This window comes from Atta colombica, unplaced genomic scaffold (genome assembly GCF_001594045.1).
Source record: "Atta colombica isolate Treedump-2 unplaced genomic scaffold, Acol1.0 scaffold100, whole genome shotgun sequence".
NCBI classification, from domain to species: domain Eukaryota; kingdom Metazoa; phylum Arthropoda; class Insecta; order Hymenoptera; family Formicidae; genus Atta; species Atta colombica.
This window is the reverse complement of record NW_017259185.1, coordinates 1,401,732-1,421,519: the sequence shown is the minus strand read 5'-3', so window position 1 is coordinate 1,421,519 and position 19,788 is coordinate 1,401,732. Positions and strand designations below refer to the sequence as shown.

Below are 19,788 nucleotides of genomic sequence, written 5' to 3'. Positions count from 1 at the left end.
TAGAAAGAATTGCTGACGTCTTTTGTATGGAAATCATTACTATAACCACCTTACAAATTAATATGCCCCAGGATGTATTCATTCAAAAAGCTTTATAAAGGAAAATATGAAATATAAAGATTTAATTACGTGTATTTGATCAATCAATTAAATAAAATCAATTCAACAATTCAAAAGTTCCCTAAGGACATTTAATGCTTCCAGTTGGAGTGTACGCGTTTCAGGAAAATTTTTAATTAAAATCCATTTCGCCTTGGGGAATTCGATCCATTGTATTTCGTGGTTCTGATCATAGTAATTGGTGAGTTAGTCTATAGGGATTTCTCATCAGTGAACCACACTTCTACGTCGCGGACGAAAATGATCAAATTGTGAACATATCCACGAGAATCTGGCGAACATTATTATGATGATATAAGGAAAGTTAAAAATCGAATAAGGTTCATTTTTAAATTCATTACTTAAAAACGCGCTTTATGCTTAGAGTATATATTTAAAAAATGTGCCATAAGAAGTTAATATAAAGAGGCTAGAGAATTAAAATCGGCAACACATTTAATGCAACAATAATTTATGACTTATGTGTGTATGTGTCGTTTTTATAATAATTCGCTATAAAGTTTATATATATAGTACATATTATTTTATATAGTTTATTATAATATTATATATTATTCAACTTACTATAATATTATTCAACTTACTAACTATGGAAAATAACAAATAAATTAATTTTCTTAATTAATTGTTTCTTAGAAACAATGAACTGTTATTAAATAAGTTATTTATGTTTATTTATGTTATTATTGTTATGGCCATTGCTATTTATTTGTTACGTGTGGGACTTACGCTAGAGGATAACAACTTTTAATTCTACTAACTTTTAAGAAGCTAAAATTGTATTTAAATTGCTAGAAATTTTCAAAGATAAGATTAATTAGCTCAAATTATAGATAATTATAATATTTAAAAGTATAATAAATATCCTAAAGAATTTTCTTCTTATGATTAATAATTTTAATTGATTTAGGAAAATCATGTTTTAGTTTCTTTGTTATTTTTAATTTATTTTTTAATTTTTGTGAATGAGCAAAAAATAAAGATTTTATTTTTACTTAGTTTATTTTAATATCCTCACATACATAAATAAAATTTTTTTTAAATAAAAATTCTATTTAAAATTAGGTGGGCTTTTTATTCGGCTCTGCAAATACCTTACGAATACGAATTATCGCTCGCGTGAATGAAACAGCAATCGCAAAAACCGATCGATTCCTAATATGCGAAATACGTCCCCATCACTTTCTTGCTCAATGGCGAGGTCATTAACCCTTTTTGCGCTCCGACGTGAATATCTTAAGAGAGCGTGCCACTTTGCGCGGATGATATAGTAAATGGTGCTACTAGAGCGTGTTTGAAATCATTAAATCGGCTACACTTCTCTAAATGATTTGTACAACATTTCGAGAGTGCGCGGACAATGATAATATTGCTCGAAATCCCTGTGTCCGATTTCCAATCCAACGATGATACAGCTAAAGTTGTATCCATCATTTGTCATGATGCATCGCTATTTCCTTGCCGCTAACGAGGGAAAATCTCGATGAAAATTAACTCGATCGTTACGAGAGAATTATTAATAAATAAAGCTATTTTATGATTTTAACAGAATTCAGAATTGTTACAAGATTGCATGAAGATGTTGCGACGTTCAAAATAAAACATCTGAGCAAAATATGTACATAGTAAGAAACACAAAAATCCCCGTTCTGTTTTTTAGATCCTTTTTCAATCGCTTGAAAAACTAACGAGTAATTTGCCGCGAAAAACAAGTGGAAAATAGAGAATGAAAAAAATATGTTTGTTGTCCGATCACCATGCTATTGAATTGCCGATTGGCGTGATTGCGGGCTGCGAGCGTAACGTTTAATTTCTACGATGTAAAATCGTAACGCACAAGCAAGCGAACGAGAGAATCAAGAAATAGGACAATGCGAGAACCGCGAGATCGTACATCGTCGAACTAGTCGTTCGTTTCCTATGAGTTCCGAATGAACCGTCTCCGATGAAGCGTTAATAACGACCGGATGGTGGCGTACCAAAATCGATTCGCCTGGCATTATTCCGCCATCAATTCAAAATTCATGCGGTCTGATTCGATTCGACTGAATTTAACGCCTTGATCAGTGACTAACTGACATGCTTTTCTTTTTGCTCTCTCTCTCTCTCTCTCTCTCTCTCTCTCTCTCTCTCTCTCTCTCTCTCTCTCTCTCTCATTTTAATCTCATTTTATGTTTTCTTCATTTTTTTTTCATTATTTTATTTTGTGTCTCTTGTTCTACTAATTCTACTTTTATTTTTAAATATATTTTTTTTATTTTATTTTTTCTTATTTTTTTCACCATTATTCTATTTATCGTATATGTTTTTAGAGGACTTGTCGTAGAATAATAAATGGTCTTTTCTTCTCTCTCTCTCTCTCTCTCTCTCTCTCTCTCTCTCTCTCTCTCTCTCTTTCCTTTCATTTTTTTTCTTTCTTTTTCCTATTTTCCTGTCCATCTTTGCATGTGAATTGATTTTCAGACACTACTTTCTATTATGCGACCACAGAATATTATCTCGTTTCTAACGAATGACAGGGAAAGAAGCAGAAGAGAAGAAGAGTGAAAAGCAACAATTTCATTTCTTGTATTCAGGTCGCGGTCATCGCGATCGTCGCTTTCATAAGTCGAATTTGCTGCGTTTAAAATCATCACCGCGTCTCTGGGACAAATAGAAAATATAATATCTTTTCCGAACGCGTCGTCTGCTCCGTGCCGATCGCACGCTGCGTATTAATCATACTTATGCCGCCGTGTGCCAGAACAGTCACGTAATAGTGTCAGCCACGCTAAATGCTATTACTCAAATTAGTAGCATGGCACATTTGCATAATCGAACTTTCGAAAGATTGAGCTATTATCTTAGAACTTGTCGAAATTTCTACGGTTTATCAAACGTAAAAATTTTTCTTCGTGTTATGATGTTTGTTGCTTTTAAATCTAATTATATACGCAAAATGATCGATCAATGTAAATTGAGTTTCTGATTAATGAGTCTTTCTCATCGACACACTTCACTCATATTTTCTTCCAATCACTTTTAATACAAGGAAATAATTATGAGATCGATATTCTGACTTTCAAATGTATATCTAGCGGAACTGTAATTTCCTCTTTCAAGTTTTCATTTGACTGATACGGAAAGGGGGTGACAGTTCCGAGATTTCATTTTACATAATAGTTTCACTAACGGCTTCACCTGAATTGCTTTTAGCTCATTGTTAACGTAGCAAGATCTTAATTTCGCTGCCCGATCGAGCAAGTCAAGAACTGTCCGGATAAAGTGAAAATGTAACTTTCGGTACGGATGTAAAATCCTTCTTCAAGTTTTCGATGTAGCAGTACGTGACGGGAATTTTTCACGCATTCGTTAATACTGTTGCATACGTGTGAAACAAGTCATTCATGCAAGACGAATTTTTCTTGTCCCGCGAAAAATTCGCCTTTGCGTGCTATCGTCGCATACTTGGAACGTGCAAAACCGCAGGTGGGTATCCGTGTGAGAAATGGGTGCACCTCTTAAAGTGGAGAAAGTTTTCTTTTTTTTTCTTCCTCTTTTCCGAGCAGCTACCATCTCGATATAATCGACGGATGCGAAGACGAACGAGTGCGCCATGGAAACTTCCGCAAAGCCGACGTTTCCGAAAGCTTGCTAGCTCAGAGAAAGAGAGAGAGAGAGAGAGAGAGAGAGAGAGAGAGAGAGAGAGAAACGTTCCTCCAACGATTTAAAATAGAAAGACGATAAAAAGAGATCTATTTTAATCCTCTAAAATAATGATAAAAATGTAACACGTAAAATTTAAAACAACTACGTAGGAAAACGTGATATTACTATTCTAGTTTTAATTAGAGTTACATTTCAAGACCTAAAATTAAATCAGCGCACAATTTACAGACCTACATATATGCAATTTCACTGAAATATTATTAAGCACTATTATAAGATTTAGCGGAGACCAATTTGAAATTTCTTAAATTTATAATGTCAAGTTATATCTAGTTTGAATTAAATTTTTTAATCTTTTAATTTCTGTAGGCTTCTACTTACTGTATCGTTAATTTGATTAAAACAATGAAGTTAAAAAATTTAACAAAAAATATATTAAATATTTGACTTAAAAATTTAGTTTATTATTCACTAAGTACATATGTTAATATTATCTATATATAAATATTGTTTACTTTAAAATTAACTGCAGAAATTAATTAATTTACATTTTGATACACAAGTTAAAAACAACAAAATGTTATGCTGAATTCAAGGAACTGGATTACCATTGCTCCATTAATATTTAACAGTGAAATAAGACATTAGTCTACGTAGTTGTATTATTTACATATTCGTTTAATATCATTTACTATTCTTTAAAAAATTAAAAAATTGTTTACTGTATTAAAAAATTGTTTACCCACGCTTTCCCTAAGTAATAATTCTAATATGATTTAAAGTAAGAGATGTTGTTACTTGTTAAGTACACCAAACATACAATCTAGTACATCCTATTAAATATTACAATATGCAGAATTCATACAAGTAAACGAGAGTAACATTATTATGTTTAGTAATTAGACGGGTGCATGTTAATGTCCTCTGAGAATTTCTGAGCAATGTAACAGCGTTACGTGAGTTTCTAGAAATTACTTCCCAAAAAAAAAAAAAATAAAAAGAAATACACACATGTACAGTAAAATACATTACGTATAATTTTGTGAGAAAAAACTATGACCTATTGTTTTGCTGAGAAGGTGAGAGGAAGGCGGAAGCAGTGTCACTTTTTCCAACAAATTATAATATGAGAAAGTACACAACTTTTCTATTTCAGTCGTATATCATTTTGATCCTAGATTCTGGCGAGCGGATATTGTATAATAAAATTGCCACGCGCAATAATCGCGCGAGAGACGGTAACAGAAGGAAACGGTCTAATTGTAATTCGCATTACCCTCGCGACCGGTTCCGCCGCCTTCAATGAATAGATAATTCTTTTCTGGATTATAAATGGTTCACTGGAGAATAACGTCTCGTTTATTTCGCTCCCGCGAACTTACTTCATCAACTTTACATAATCGGCTTTCGTAGTTTCTTCTTCGCGGGAGGGCCATCACGACATGTGCATTGTAAAAGAAACAAATTTACATGTATTTTTACAAAAACTACTTTTACTTTTTAATCGTGCAAATATATTTTCATATTAAATTGAAAATTACAATAACATAGTATATTTTATAGGTTTTATGTAAATGTATATATTTTTATAATATTGTACAACATAATGATAATCGTTACATTTACATTTTTATATTCATCAATAATATGGTTCAAGAAAAATTGTAATTCATTAAAATACGTAATTCATTAAAAAATTAATATTTAAATATTTCGATAAATTTTATTTCTATAAATTTACTTTCACAAATTGTTTAGTCATTACAAAGAAAAACAATTTTATTTGTAAATATATACCTTTAATAGAAAATTATCCACTATAATTGTTGTAATTTTACATATAATTTTTTACAGTGTGTTTCGTCACGCGCTAGAAAAACTGGTCTCAAAGAGATTGTCACACTCTTTCAAAATAACCAATTCAATCATTCCGCGCGTCACGCAATTATATCGAAAGCCTCAGGGACAAAGAGCAGCGAACTCCATGATCTTACTTAATCCTTTCCTCGTGCATTATTCATCGGCCGTGTGCATTGAACTGGCGGCGCAGCGCGGCCGTCGCGTCGTTGCACTTGCTCGTGCATCGAGGTCGCTCGCTCGATGATGACGGAGGTGGACGCGTCGAAATCGTCATAACTTTCCCTTCGTTGGGGTCCGGGAACGCTCTTCTCTTCTTCATTCTCGATAGCGACCCGTATGTGTCAGTGGCGCCGAGGTATGCATATTAAATCGCACGCGCATCTAAACGTCAGGAATCACGCCGACCTAGATCTTTTCACGATATCTTTTCGACAGGAAAATGTTCTTCGCGGACACGTCACGTGTGCACTTACGATAGTGTCTCTAGAAATACTAATTTGATTTGATCAATCTTGTCCTATTTTTTATTAACTTCAGTCAGAAAAATCAGTCAGATGATAACTAAGCATGTATATGTATACGTACGGCATTTTTTATTATTATCAGTCTGCTCATCAGTCTGGGAGACTCTATCAAAACTGTATATTTCACTAAATCATTGGAACATTTTTTTTTTAAATTATTTTATATAATATAATTAATAAAATGCAACTTTAGATGGCATGTTTCCTATTCTATTATATTATTCAAAATTGTCGTGGAAAACAATTATTGATGAATTAATTATTAATTAATGCATTTACACCAAAATCGCACATCATAATTTTCAACAAGACCTCATAGACCCTCACTGGCATCTGCATGAGCAAAAAAAAAATTGCTAAGGCTGAGCTAAAGTTAATCAAACTAGAAGACTGACCAGGCTCTTACTTCTAGGAACACTAACGCGCGATGTAACGATTATGATGATCTACCTATCCATCGGAATGCTCGTCTGATTACCAAGAATTAAACGATCACAAATGCGCGAGATTGCCTGCGATTATCCACGGCAATTCGCGACATATTTGATCGAGGTAATCCGTAAATTGCTGCGGTTTCTGAAACGTGGTGAACTTCCCTGTCTGTTTTGTCCGGCGCGTGTTGAAACGAGCAGTTTCGTAAACGAGATCGCTTCATAGTATGTTGACTGTGCCGTGAGATATCTCGTTACACATATGTCAACTCGCACCGACGCAGCGTGAACACACGAAATTTATTTATGGCGTTTCGTGAAAATAAAAAATAAAAACGACAAATTTGTTGGCAGAACACCGACAATTTGCTTATTCAGCTACGCTAAGAAGATTTTCATAAATTTTGTGCCCTTTTATGTACGTAAGTAATTTCTTTTTATAGTACTAGAAAAATACAATCTTTTCTACCAAATGTGCATTTACTTAATCCTCTAATCCTCCTGTAATCTAGATCTCTGTAATCTCTAATCCTCTGTAATCTAGATCTCTTTTGACGCGCAAACAAAATTTCACTCTCAAATTCTTATGAAATAAAGGAGTCCGAATTTCTCTCATAAATAATGTCCACTTGTTTAATATTTACATTGTTAGATATTAAAGGAGCAATGGTAATCCAATCTCTTAAGTTAAACAATATTTTGTTATTTTTAACTTCCATATGTGTATTAAAATGTAAATCAATTCGTTTCTGCAGTTAGTTTTAAAGTAAACAACAATACTAACATGCATTTAGTAAAAAATAAACTAAATTTGAGTTAAATTTAACATATAAACAATATTTTTGAATTGTATATCTTCTTAAAACGTTTAACTTCATTGTTTTAATTAAATTAATAATGTATTAAGCAATAGCGACTTATAGAAGTAATTAAAAATAAGTCGATTTATAATTTGACATTATAAATTTAACAATATATTTAATAATGTAACAGAGATATTAAAAAGATATTAAAAAGTAACCTCGAATTTTTCCACATTTTTTTGAAAGCTTAGAACAGTAAAAAACTTGGATTAGACAAGAAAGATCCAAAGTACGGGGGATAAAAAATATAATTGCAGACAAAGAGTTAAGATACTCAAATAAATTCCACGAAATCTCTGTCGTGCATCTAATCATCATTGTCCATCCGATTATCTTGTAAAATCTATTTTATTACATGAACAAACGTATGTTGGGAGGCCCGATTGTCGATCTATAGAAACGAGGGATATCGTATGCGATATCTCTCGCATTAGCCGAAGAAAGTATAAACATGGACGAAAGAGAAGCCTCGTCCTTTTCATTTTCTAACAGGACGAGACCACACGTTTCACTTCGTCTCGCGATACGCTCTACGATTGCAGCCGTTCAATGCAATTAATATACAGCGTTCGTGATCATTAAATTTCTACGGGGATAGCGCGGGACATCACTAACGAAATCTTTCACTCTTTCTACATGAAAGCTAGATCGTTTACTCCCACCCTCGCACAGCCACTTGCTCTCGACGATTTCGTCATTACGCGGCTACTCTCGATGCGTCACGACATCGAAAGTGTCCACAGGTATGTATTTCGTCGGGCATATCGTCATTTACTTTTACACATACATCAACAACGAGCGCCTGTCGACCCCGTTGAGACTTCTTATTTCTATGAAACACGCCTCGCGTGCTACATCCCGTCATTGCTAGAAAGCCAGTCAGCAAGGCAACGTCATTATCAATGCCGGAATCATTTATCTGGATACCTCCCCTCCTTTCTTCTACGAGCACATTTCGAGAAAACCAGAAATATAAACGTCGAATACTTTTAAGCAAGCAAGAAACTCGTCTTCCTCTCACGCATATTAGGTATTCAAATATATACGAATATACGTGCACTGATACATATCATTTACTTTCTCTTGACTGCTTTGTAACTTAAAATTAGATTACATTATTTATTGAATATACTGAAAACAACGCCGATTAATGACTGAACACGCGATCTCTCAATTTTTTCTACGCTGAAAATATTTATGAAAGATGGAGCATTTCGTTTAATTTTTTTTTTTTTAATAAAAAGAAAAAATTATATTTTTCAGTCAAATATTAGTACTTGATAATAAATTTCATATGAAAATTTGCAAATACATTTTTCTATAAACTGCACTTCAATTTGTCGAATAATTAGAAATGCAGTTACAAACTATAAAAGCTGGAAATGACAAGAATTAATAACACCCGTACGGAATGAGAAAAATCTAGGTTCGAATTTTGATTCAAGTGACATTTTTCGCAATAAGTTCTTTTAAGAGACTCATTAGTATTATTAAATTGACGATCAATATAAATTTGTGATATTATTTCCAGCTTCAATTTACGATTGCGTTTCAAATCCGACAAAACAGAATTGGCATGCAGTTTATAGAACGCAAAAATACATATTTGCAAATTTTCATATAGACATATGAAATATATATTATGAAACATCAGTTTCGCTTTGATAAAAAAAGTAATTAAATTCTTTTTCTTATTTAATATTTATTCTTATAGTCTAAATTTCATTTGTTTATTTTGTCATTACTATATGTTTATTACATGTCCCTGTGGTTCAAAACGATGGTTTCTCATAACAACGTCGAATAAATATTGACGTCGTAAATACATTTGTATTATTGCGCATTTTCACGTAACCACAGGCACATTTGTTGAATAATAAAGCCAAGTGCGTAGTGAGGGTAATTAATCACGCTGTTCCAAATTGTAATTGCATCAGATACAACTGTCCGATTATTTTCCAGTTTGCGCATACGTATTATGCGTTTTGTATAATTCGCGATGACGTTATGCGGCATTAAATTAATTTCACTGCTTGATAATAGCTGTCTGCATAATTACTAATGAAAATGTTGTCATTGTTCGTAATCGATCGATGTAATCTCGATCGACAGAATTTAAATTAGAAAATGATATATCAGGATCCTATTATCGCCTAATGTATTGAAGCATTTTAATTGTTCCTCGATTTTAATTGTTCCCAGGTACCGAGCATTGTTAAATTTATAATGTAAAATTATATCCAACTTGAGTTATTTTTAATCATTTTTATAGGTCGCTGCTCCTACTTAATACGTTATTTAATCAAAACAATAAAAATAACAATTTAACTCAAGAAAATGTATTAAGTTTGACTTGAATTTAATTTATCATTTACTAAATGGATACATTAATATGGACGTTTATTTGAAAATTAATTACAGAGATGAATTTATATTTAATAGATATGGAAGTTAAAAGTAAATAAAATATTGTTTAACTCAAAAAATTGGGTTACCATTGCTCTTTTGAGCAATCTAACAGTGACAGACAATTTTTCCTGAATTTTTTATACAATTGTATCTGTTTTTATGCATGTTATTAGAATAATAGTAGTGATTATGTGTGTAAGAAAACGCGTTGACTCTCACGAATTCGCAATAGCGCAGATAAGTTGCATCTGTCGAATGATATTTGATAACGAGGCATACACGTGCGAGAGACTGAAAACTAATTAAGATGAGCATGCAGCAGGTTATAAGAATCCTGCATGGTTACTTGTTATCAGATCGTAAACGGATACGAGATCTTCCTTTCTACGATTGAGATTTCTTGCGCGATGTTCGTCATGCGTTCTCTTACATTTTTTTATTCAGTAAATTATTATATTGTTATTATATTGTTGTTATTAAGTTGTTATTACTAATTCAAAAATAGTCATCAGGGGGGAGAGTGGAGAAAGAATTTGATATTTTAGTGACGAGAAAATATGATTATTATAAAATTATTATTTTCTGTCTTTTTGGATATTTTTTATTTTTACATATTTTCTTTCTTTTTTTAATAATACTATACTATCCTTACGAACCTTCAAATATAATTTAAATATCAAAAATCTGCAATGAAAAAGCATTATGTCAATTAAAATTTTTATTTTTAGAAATATTGTTATAATGAATTACTTAATGTATTTATTCCGTTGATATTTATCTGGTTTCTACTTATTTCTTTCAGAAAATTATGAGTAAATGGATTATTCATCATATTCATAATGTTCTCAATAAATCAACATCCCAACAAACAAACTGACATTATTTGTCGTCATTTTGATGTGAACTGATGACAAATAACGTCAGCTTGTTTGCTGAGCTGTAATATGTTATTAATAACAGTGATTCTAATTAAGGTGTAAAAACTCTTATGATCGTTTACGTACGAAAATGAAGCAACTACTTCTAGGTTAAATGAATGTAAAGAAAATTATTAATAAATCTAAATAATTTCCTTCGATTTTCTCTAATATGCATCACAATTAAATAAGTTAACATACCTGATAATCGACGTCAAGTCGAGGAAGACGACATATGATATAATAATGTCATTTGCATAAATTATTACTTAACCGATATGCCGTTATCGATCTAACATGTACATCGCAGAGGACCGGTATATTTGATCAGGAAATTCTCCTAAACTGTAACATCACGTTCAACTCGCTTTAGCCATCAAGTTAAATAACCGTCAGATTTTGATAACAAATGTATTTCAATTTACAAAGTCAGTAAATTGCAAATCATGCGTAAACATGTTTATTCACGCACATGTTTATTAAAAATACTTTATCGGTTTCGGGAGTAATTATGAAACGTGTTGCGTCACAAAATATATGAGATCAATAAATGAAATCTCATTCAAATTAAACCACAACAAAGTACATTAAATTTTTTATTCCGTCAGAAATAATTATGTTATTTTGATTGATGGAAAGATATTTGGACTTAAGACATACGCAATACTCACTCGATCGCGTCAAGTATTATCGAATTCCTTGTGCCGCTTGACATTTTCTTATGTACGTATATATGTACGTATATACCTCCCCCTTTCACTTTTCTATAATAAGCGAGCTTTCCGGTAACGAGTAACATTATAAGTCCCGTTTATGTAGCATTTTGTCGCAACAAGACCCGCCGCATTCACATTATAGTGAAAGTGTTCCGTTTGAGAAGAAAATTTCTCAAACTGCCACGAATTACCTGTGATCCTCGAATAATTCATGACAAGCTTATCGTCGATATAGCCTGTTATTTGCTCGTTAACACATTCTCCATGTAATCCGATATTGCGGCTGTGTGCATGAATGATGCGCGTCATTGACGAAAATTACCCTCATTTTTCTCATGCTTCATCCTGTACGTCTTATGTCATCGTTAATGAAAGAGAATTGCGCTTTATGTAATTCTTCCAAGGAATTGGATAAAACATATCAGTGAACATAAGTAGACTAATTGTAAGGCTTATGTTATTACGTCGTAAAATATTCTCTTTCGTGCCGTAAAATACCATCGCTATTTCTGTCCCTTCCAAGTCTTTATAAGTCCTCGCTATTTTTACGTGGAAATTTAGGTGGCTTTTTGTAAGAGAGGAGTCCATTCAAATCCCCGGAAATTTCTACGCTTCTCGGACTTAATTGTGAGCTTACGAAATTTTCATCGTCGCTTTCAAGAGCGTTGAAGCTGCGCCGTGGTTAAAGGCTTATAATTACTTCGCCTTGCGAACCGTTAATCTTACATCTGTATTGGCAAACGAGCGTGCAGGATACATACATTCGGAACGCCACCATGCGCGACGAGGTAGACCGTTATCGCAAATAAAACATTGAACATCGCTGCTCGTCATTGTTACGATGGAGATCCCGGCGGTTAGTCCACGTTGAAGTCTTGGGAAACGATGGTGTTTTCAGATGCGCGTTGCGAAACGTATGTTGCCGGGCCTAACATTGCGCGTCGTGCACGCGAACATCTCTAGGAACATGAGATCCCGAGAAAAGAGGAGGTGACGGTTGCTTGAAGAGTGTCTGGTCACGCAGTCGCTTTAGGCGAATTTTATCTCATAAAAACAGCGGAACGCCGCTCCGTCATTCCATTCGTCCAATTTATCTTTTCTCGTGTCATCATACTTAACCACCGGTCAATTCACCTCTTCCGGAAAGGAGAGTCCGGAAGTGCGACGATTTTGCAAGAGTCTCTATCTCTGACGACGTCAGGCTTATCTGACGTTAACATTGAATAAAATCTGCTTACCTCATCTCCGTAAGATATCATTCTTAATATTGTGCATTCTGCATAAGATAAAAGTAGAGATAAATCTGTCTAGGATATGATAAAATCGACGTGTTTAATTTATAAAATAATGTCTATTCTTGAATGGTTGTCAAAATTTTTGTACATATAATAGCATAAATTGTTGCGAAAAAAAAACAAGAAAAATAAAATAGCCAAAAGACTATATAATGGAAGGAAAGTAAAGTATATAAAATAAAGTATATTTAATTTAGAAAATAATACTTATTCATAAATGGTAGTCAAAATTTTTACATTTTACATTTTTGTACAAATAGCATCAATTTTCGCCTACATTAAACAAGAAAAAAATAGCGAACGAAAAATTAACGGAAGGAAAGTAAAGTGGAAACAGTCTAATCTTTGCGGAATTTACCGTTATAACATACTTATTTTTCCTACGCACTGAGTATTCCCACAGCTCACGTTACTTTTCCGTTCTCATTACGATCTTAGCCACGATATCTCTATTACTATGCAATTCGGTGTGATGTGCATCTCAAGTGAATCTTTTATTTTATTAAAAAAAAAAAAAAAAAAAAAACAAAACAAATATGTAGAAAAACTGCATTGTGTGTCATTGCCGATAATTGCCAGCTTGTATCCATTCGGAACAGAATCGAGCATATAAACAGCACGAGCGACCGCAGCTACGATCAGCGCAGATTAAAATGTAACTATTGTTACGAACTAACCGCACAATAGCGTCATATCCGCGCACGTAACGCGGAAGGCTTTACCTCCTGGGGTTGAGGCGTTAAAACGGCCAACGCGAATTCGGTTTTACGGCAAGGTAATTGACAATTAATGCGTGGGCCCCGCTTCCAGCGCCGAGCGCCAAGTGGAAAGCGAAAGGCCGAGCGAACTAGAGCGTGACCCTTTCGTGAGATCGGGTGCGTTTACTCGCGGAAAAAAGCGGCCTCGGAAATGGTATCGTGCACAGCTCTGCGCCACGCGCCTTTCCCGACCGGCCGTTTACCTTTATCTTACTTTTATCTCGCTGGCGCAAGCCATTTGCACGGGCATTTGTCATTATCTCTTCGTAGTGTTCGACTTTTTTTGTTTTTTTTTTTTTTTTTTCAATCGCGCATTCATATTGCGCGAATGTTTTATGCATGGGAGATTTGCGTGTTTGATAGAGAATCGGAAACATTGCGGAAATATTTTTCTAAGAAATTTAAATAAAGTAAAATAAGGTAAGCACTTTTTGCACAGAAAGAAGGAAAGGAGAAATTAGATAATTTCAATATAATGATATGTATTTTTAAAAAAATATTTCTTTAAGAACAAATATACCATTAGAATCATCTAACTTTTAATTTTGTTCTTACGCGAGAGATAAAAATACTCTCGGTAAAATTATTCAGATTTTAATTCTTAATTTAAGTCAACTTTATGTCAGTAAAGTTATATACCAAGTTAAATACTATATAAAGTTTGATAACCCAGAATCCAGCTTGGGAAATGGTCGAATTAGAACTAGAGTCGAATTTCTTTTCTACCGCACCGGTAATTCCGAGGAAAAATGAAGGTAGAAAATCTCGTAAACGTTGTAACTTCGTCATTTACCAAGTACGTCTTCTAAAGTACGTGTGTTCCAAGTTAATACACTTTACGGTTAGTCTCACTTTGCCGGAGGACAGTATTAAATGCGATTCACTTTGTGAAACAGCAGCAATGGTAACCTATTGGGTAAATATCATAGGTTTCCCTGTTCCCTTGCGGGGCATAAAGCAAATTTCAATCCATTAATGCTAAAAGGCTGCACCAGTGCGTCTATCTTTCTGCCGATATAATGCACTTGCCGTTTGAGCTGCAGAGCATGGTACTTGCAGTTAGTGTGCATTCCGGGCACATTAATTGGCGCACGATGAGGTGAGGCATTTACCGAGCGTGTGTGATCAGTTAGATCGTTATACGATAGAAACATTGTGAGAAGAAAATCGCATCGATAAAAATCATCGAAGGCTTGTCCGTATTGATGTCAGGTTATAGTGGTTCTCCTAGACAGAATGGAACTCCCGCTCCTTAGAATTGCAAAAGATCGTAGAAAGTGCATTCCTATCGTTTGGAAATCGATTTTACCTCTATCGTCAAGGTCGCCGAATGTAAGTAAGAAAAATCAGCATACACATGTAAAGAACTTACTATCGATGCCTATTTTCAGAATGAAGAAACGTTAAAGGAAAATTTTGTTATTATAAATTAATTAATTTAGTTTAATTTGCTTTAAGAATATGTTGATGTGCATAAACAGAATATTAAATTAAATGGAAATGACTCTGTAATAATATCTGTTTTGTAAAAATAGAACGATTTTATTTAACTGCTAGATATACATAAAATACATAAAAGATAATTATAGAAATTTTAATTGTATGTATTTATAAATCTAACTTTGTATTGATTTATTAAATCGTATTATACATAGTAGTTCAGAAAAATGTATATGGTCATAAAAAATTAAAAGCCATAGCTTTGCAAGTTTTTTCGCATTGCAATCAACTCGTAATCGGATTATGCAGAATGGCGAAAAATTCTTGAATAATTTCGACTCGAATAAATCACACATAACGAAGAAAAATTGGATATTTTCGCACCACTTCAACTATGTTTCATGTTAATGCACGGTCTACTGAATTATAGCAACAACACTTCTGTCATTCATCATATATATCTTGTCAAATCTTTCAAAAACAGAATATGTTGTCTCCAGATGTTTTCTTTCAGTTGGAAAATTTCTTCTGAATCTATCTCTTGATTTAATAACGCGAAATAGAATATTTCCTTCCATATCCAGTCATAATAAATTGAATTTACGAAGCCATCGACAACGAAAAATGAGGGACTCAGTCATATTCAAACTGCATGTCGATGTATAGCAATTCAACTCCATTCATCATGCCAGCCATAGAATGCATCAATTCCTTCGGGAGGCTTAGAGACATTTATAATTAATTCATTCGCAAACTGGCTTGAAATTTAAATGTGACCGGGCTCTATCGATTTCTCGTAACGCAGCTGCTTTTGACCGCGAAGGTGGCAGCACCAAGCGATACCAAACACAATAATCGAAGAATTGTTTTTATCTCGCACCTGTGACACCGTTTCCTAGATAAAAGAGAGAAAAATAAAACAAGCGCTTCTAGCTATTTTTAAATAAGCAAATCATAAAAAATCGAAGAACTGAAGAACTTTATTTTTAAAATATAAAGACAATGGAAATAAGTTGGAAGATTATTTAGAATATATGTATAATTATAAATAAATCTTTAATACGCTTTGCTGAAGTATCAAAATTTTAGCTAGATATAGATCTGAAAATAATTTTATTGGACCATCAAAATAATTACGTAGCTCAGCAAGAAATGATATCGAATTGATGTCGAATCGATATTGATTTAACGTCTAATTAATAATCATTTCTCGCTGGTAGGAAACTCAAGCAGAATGGAGCAATGTTGCAAAAAGTTTTGACATTCAGCAGTCAATTTGAGCGTCCTACTATTTTGATAATTCGACAAAATTATTTTTAAATCTGTATTCAGCTAAAATTTTCGACACTTCAATAAAACTATCCTTTCCGTGCAGAAAATCATAATTACAAATTATAACTGCGCGTAATTAATCGTGTATGTGTAAAATCGAGAATCCGAACGATTATTGCACGAGATAGAAGAAATATCGTTCTCGTGCAATTTTCATACGGCGCGATCGTATCGCTCAACGTGAGTTTATAATTACATCGAAATCGATGGGGCAACGATGGCTTTGCGCCAGCCAATTGAATTGCCGCGGCGATGCTGCGCCAACTAATTTCCAGGGCCTCGTTATTAACGCAGTTATCGACTAAATGAAATTTCGATCGAAATTTCGTTCGCGTAAAGAGTGATGCGTTTTAAGCGCCATGCCTCACTAAATATCGCGCGCACTTTTATCTGTTCCAGTTTCAAATTTTTTTCAACGTGCCACAAAAAGTAAGACGGGAGACACCTATACAAAGTCAGCGCAATTCGTGCACACCCCCAATGCTTAATGAATGAAGAGAAAGTGACATGTTTTTGCATTACAAATTTCCTGCCTAGCTTTTACTATTTTACATAACACGATTGTTGTTTCTTTTTATTATGCACAAAACATTAGTTACGAGGGTGCTCATTGCCGTGCGTCACGTTATTACTGAATACAATTTTCATTATTACCTTTGTTTATTTTCTTCTTATACCCTCGTTATTATGAGGTTATGAAAGGTTTAATAGGCAATATCATAACTGTATCTAAATTTACGTTACAATTTCATAATCGGGCAGTTTCGACCATTACGTCAAACACTTGCGATAATAATGGGGCAGTTAGCGATTTACTGCGTTACCCTCATGAATATTAACATTTACTAACGAGCCTCTAATATCCCAATATCCGCACGCGAAATTCTATCGCGTCTTTTTCGTGCGTGCACGTGCTACGACTATCATCGCAGCAAGCACAAGCTGCGAAGTCAAATTTAAATACCTGAGTGATTCAAAATTATGAATATCGACCTCACGCGCATTTCGCATATTTTACACGAAAATAAACGTTACACAAAAGGTATCACGGCAAATGCTCATAAAAAGAGAAAATCTCCCTCCTTCATGAATTTCGCTATTACCGCGATTTAAAAATGAGAAAACAGCACGGAAACGATCCAAGAGATTATGATAGATTCACGACGCTTTCTATATCCTTCCTTTCTCTGCGCGATACGTTACACTTTTCTCGTGCTCATATTTTAATAGTTAATTCGCTTTAATACGAGATGAAGTATGAGCCGTCCCACTTATATCTCAGATGTTGATAAATGTCAGTTTTCGTGAAGCCAATTTTATATTCCGCAGAAAGTAGCATTTTAATGTCGTAAATAAAGATTTTATTTATCTTGAGTACAAATTCTTTATTTTAAACGCAGAATTTTTTGCTTTCACCAATATAATGCATTATATTCCATATTTATCAATAATTTATTTATTAAAGAGATTATTTAAAATTTTAAAGACTTTAAGTAAAATATGTTAGACATAATAAATTTTTTCGTTACAGAATTCTTGTAAATGACCTCATGGTCTGCCACGATGTCATCAATATTACTGCTGAATTGTAAGTATACCTTCTGATTTAAATTAACAAATTCTTTATTCGACATGTATACGATTTTTTATATTTATATTATTTGGATAGGTGTTCTTGCGACATGGTTATTCGTCACAATAGGAGCAATTACCGTATCCATAGATCGCTCTGACATTAATAAAACCGTAAGTAACACCAAAAGTTTCCTATAATTTTCATTATATATCGTTATTTTCATTATTTTCATTATTCATCGTTAATTATTAAATTAGTGCGATTTTATCTTTATTGCATAAGATACCTTACACTTTCTTTTGCATTAACATTTAATAGCCAAGATTTAATACTGAGCATCAGAAAGTTATGATAATAGCATTCTTTAAAATCCTTTGTAACAAAAAATTGCTTTTGAATTCATAATTGCGCGAGAGAAATAAACAAACGGTATATTTTTCTCGCGTAATTAATATTAAATATTTAACTCATTCTAACATTCTTTCTCATTCTCTTCTTTTCACTCCACTGCCAATTGTTCTGTTAAATCTCGTTCTTTTATAGACTTAACCAATATTGTTTATTCTTATTCTTATTCTTTTTATGTTTTATTTAGTTCACACAGTTATTCAGTTCTGTCTGTATTTATTCTCTCTCTATCACTTTATTATTTTATGATTTAAATATCCATCTTTCTCTAATCATCTTGTTTTTAGCACGATTAGGCATCGCAGCAATGTTATAATTAGCACCTTATCTTCTGCGTACATATCTTTCTCATGTTTCGAATTATCTAAACAATCGAATTATCTAAATCAACCTTGTATCTACGAAATAAGGTTATTAAAATTAACATCTTATTGGCAATTTTATTGCGTAACTACGTAGTCAAATCACGAAGTCTCTCTAGAAGTCTCTCTTCGTTTCATTGAAGTTTTATGCGATTTGACAATCTTGGAAGTGAGAATTCTGATTTATGCTTTGAAAGCGGAATAAATTCAGAAACTGAAAGACAGTTCGTTCTATCAAGGGTGATTGACTTTACGAGCTTCACAACGTTCACGTTTATCACATTCATCAGTAATATATTTCGAAATTTCAGATTTGATTTTGTATGATTATTAGAAATGTCAGCGACATGCAAGTAAAATTTGTAGTATATCGTTTTTGAACGAACGGACTTATAACGAGTAATTTGGAAATGGTGTGCTCCTAAAGTCCTCATGCACTTATTTTCTGATTGCACAGACCGCCATTTGCCGCTAACATGATGGCGGGGAATAAAAGTCCCACTTACAATTTTCTCGGATCTCCGTTGCGGTGAAACTGGAACAGGAACCATTCCATTAACCTCTCCAGAAAGTTCGAGTATCGCATTACTATTGTTGTCGTCGCTATGGCGTGAACGAAAGTTGTGTTTGATGCTCTGTATAGGGAATGTACATGAAAAGCTCTATGACAAGGCTATATAACAAGTTCCTCTGTCGTATATCTAACGATCGTAAAAATTTTGTCATAGAATAAATAAAAATTTAAAAAGTATAAAGAAAAATTACTTATATAAAAAATTTTTTGAATAAAACGTTACACATACAAAAAAAACAATTTTGCTAAAGCATCTAATAATAATTTTATTTGATCATCAAAGTAATTATATACAACGCTCAAAATAGTTGTTAGGATGTCAAAATTTGTAACATTGTTTATTACGCTTGAACGTTCTACATAATTATTTTCGACAGTCCAACAAAATTATTTTCAGATTTATATTTACCTAAATTTTTAGATAGCAAAATCGTTCTTTCTGTACAACATTATTCTGAAGGCAAAAAAATAAGAAGATCAATATATCCAAATTTTACTAATTTAATTTTACTAATTTAATTGTCCTCGATAAAACTCCTTTTTACAATAATAGAC

The 19,788-nt window shown here is 33.2% G+C and overlaps 1 protein-coding gene across 1 annotated transcript in view; it reads left to right on the top strand.

Annotated features, from left to right (window-relative positions):
* The window catches only part of LOC108685869 (putative mediator of RNA polymerase II transcription subunit 26), a 29,635-nt gene that overhangs the window by 5,126 nt on the left and 4,721 nt on the right, over positions 1–19,788 (top strand). Inside the window, exons 2-3 of the mRNA XM_018190878.1 lie at positions 17,845–17,901; positions 17,983–18,059. Of these exons, the coding sequence (XP_018046367.1) occupies positions 17,856–17,901; positions 17,983–18,059 (123 nt within the window). The 5' untranslated portion in view covers positions 17,845–17,855. The remainder of the gene's footprint in view (positions 1–17,844; positions 17,902–17,982; positions 18,060–19,788) is intronic.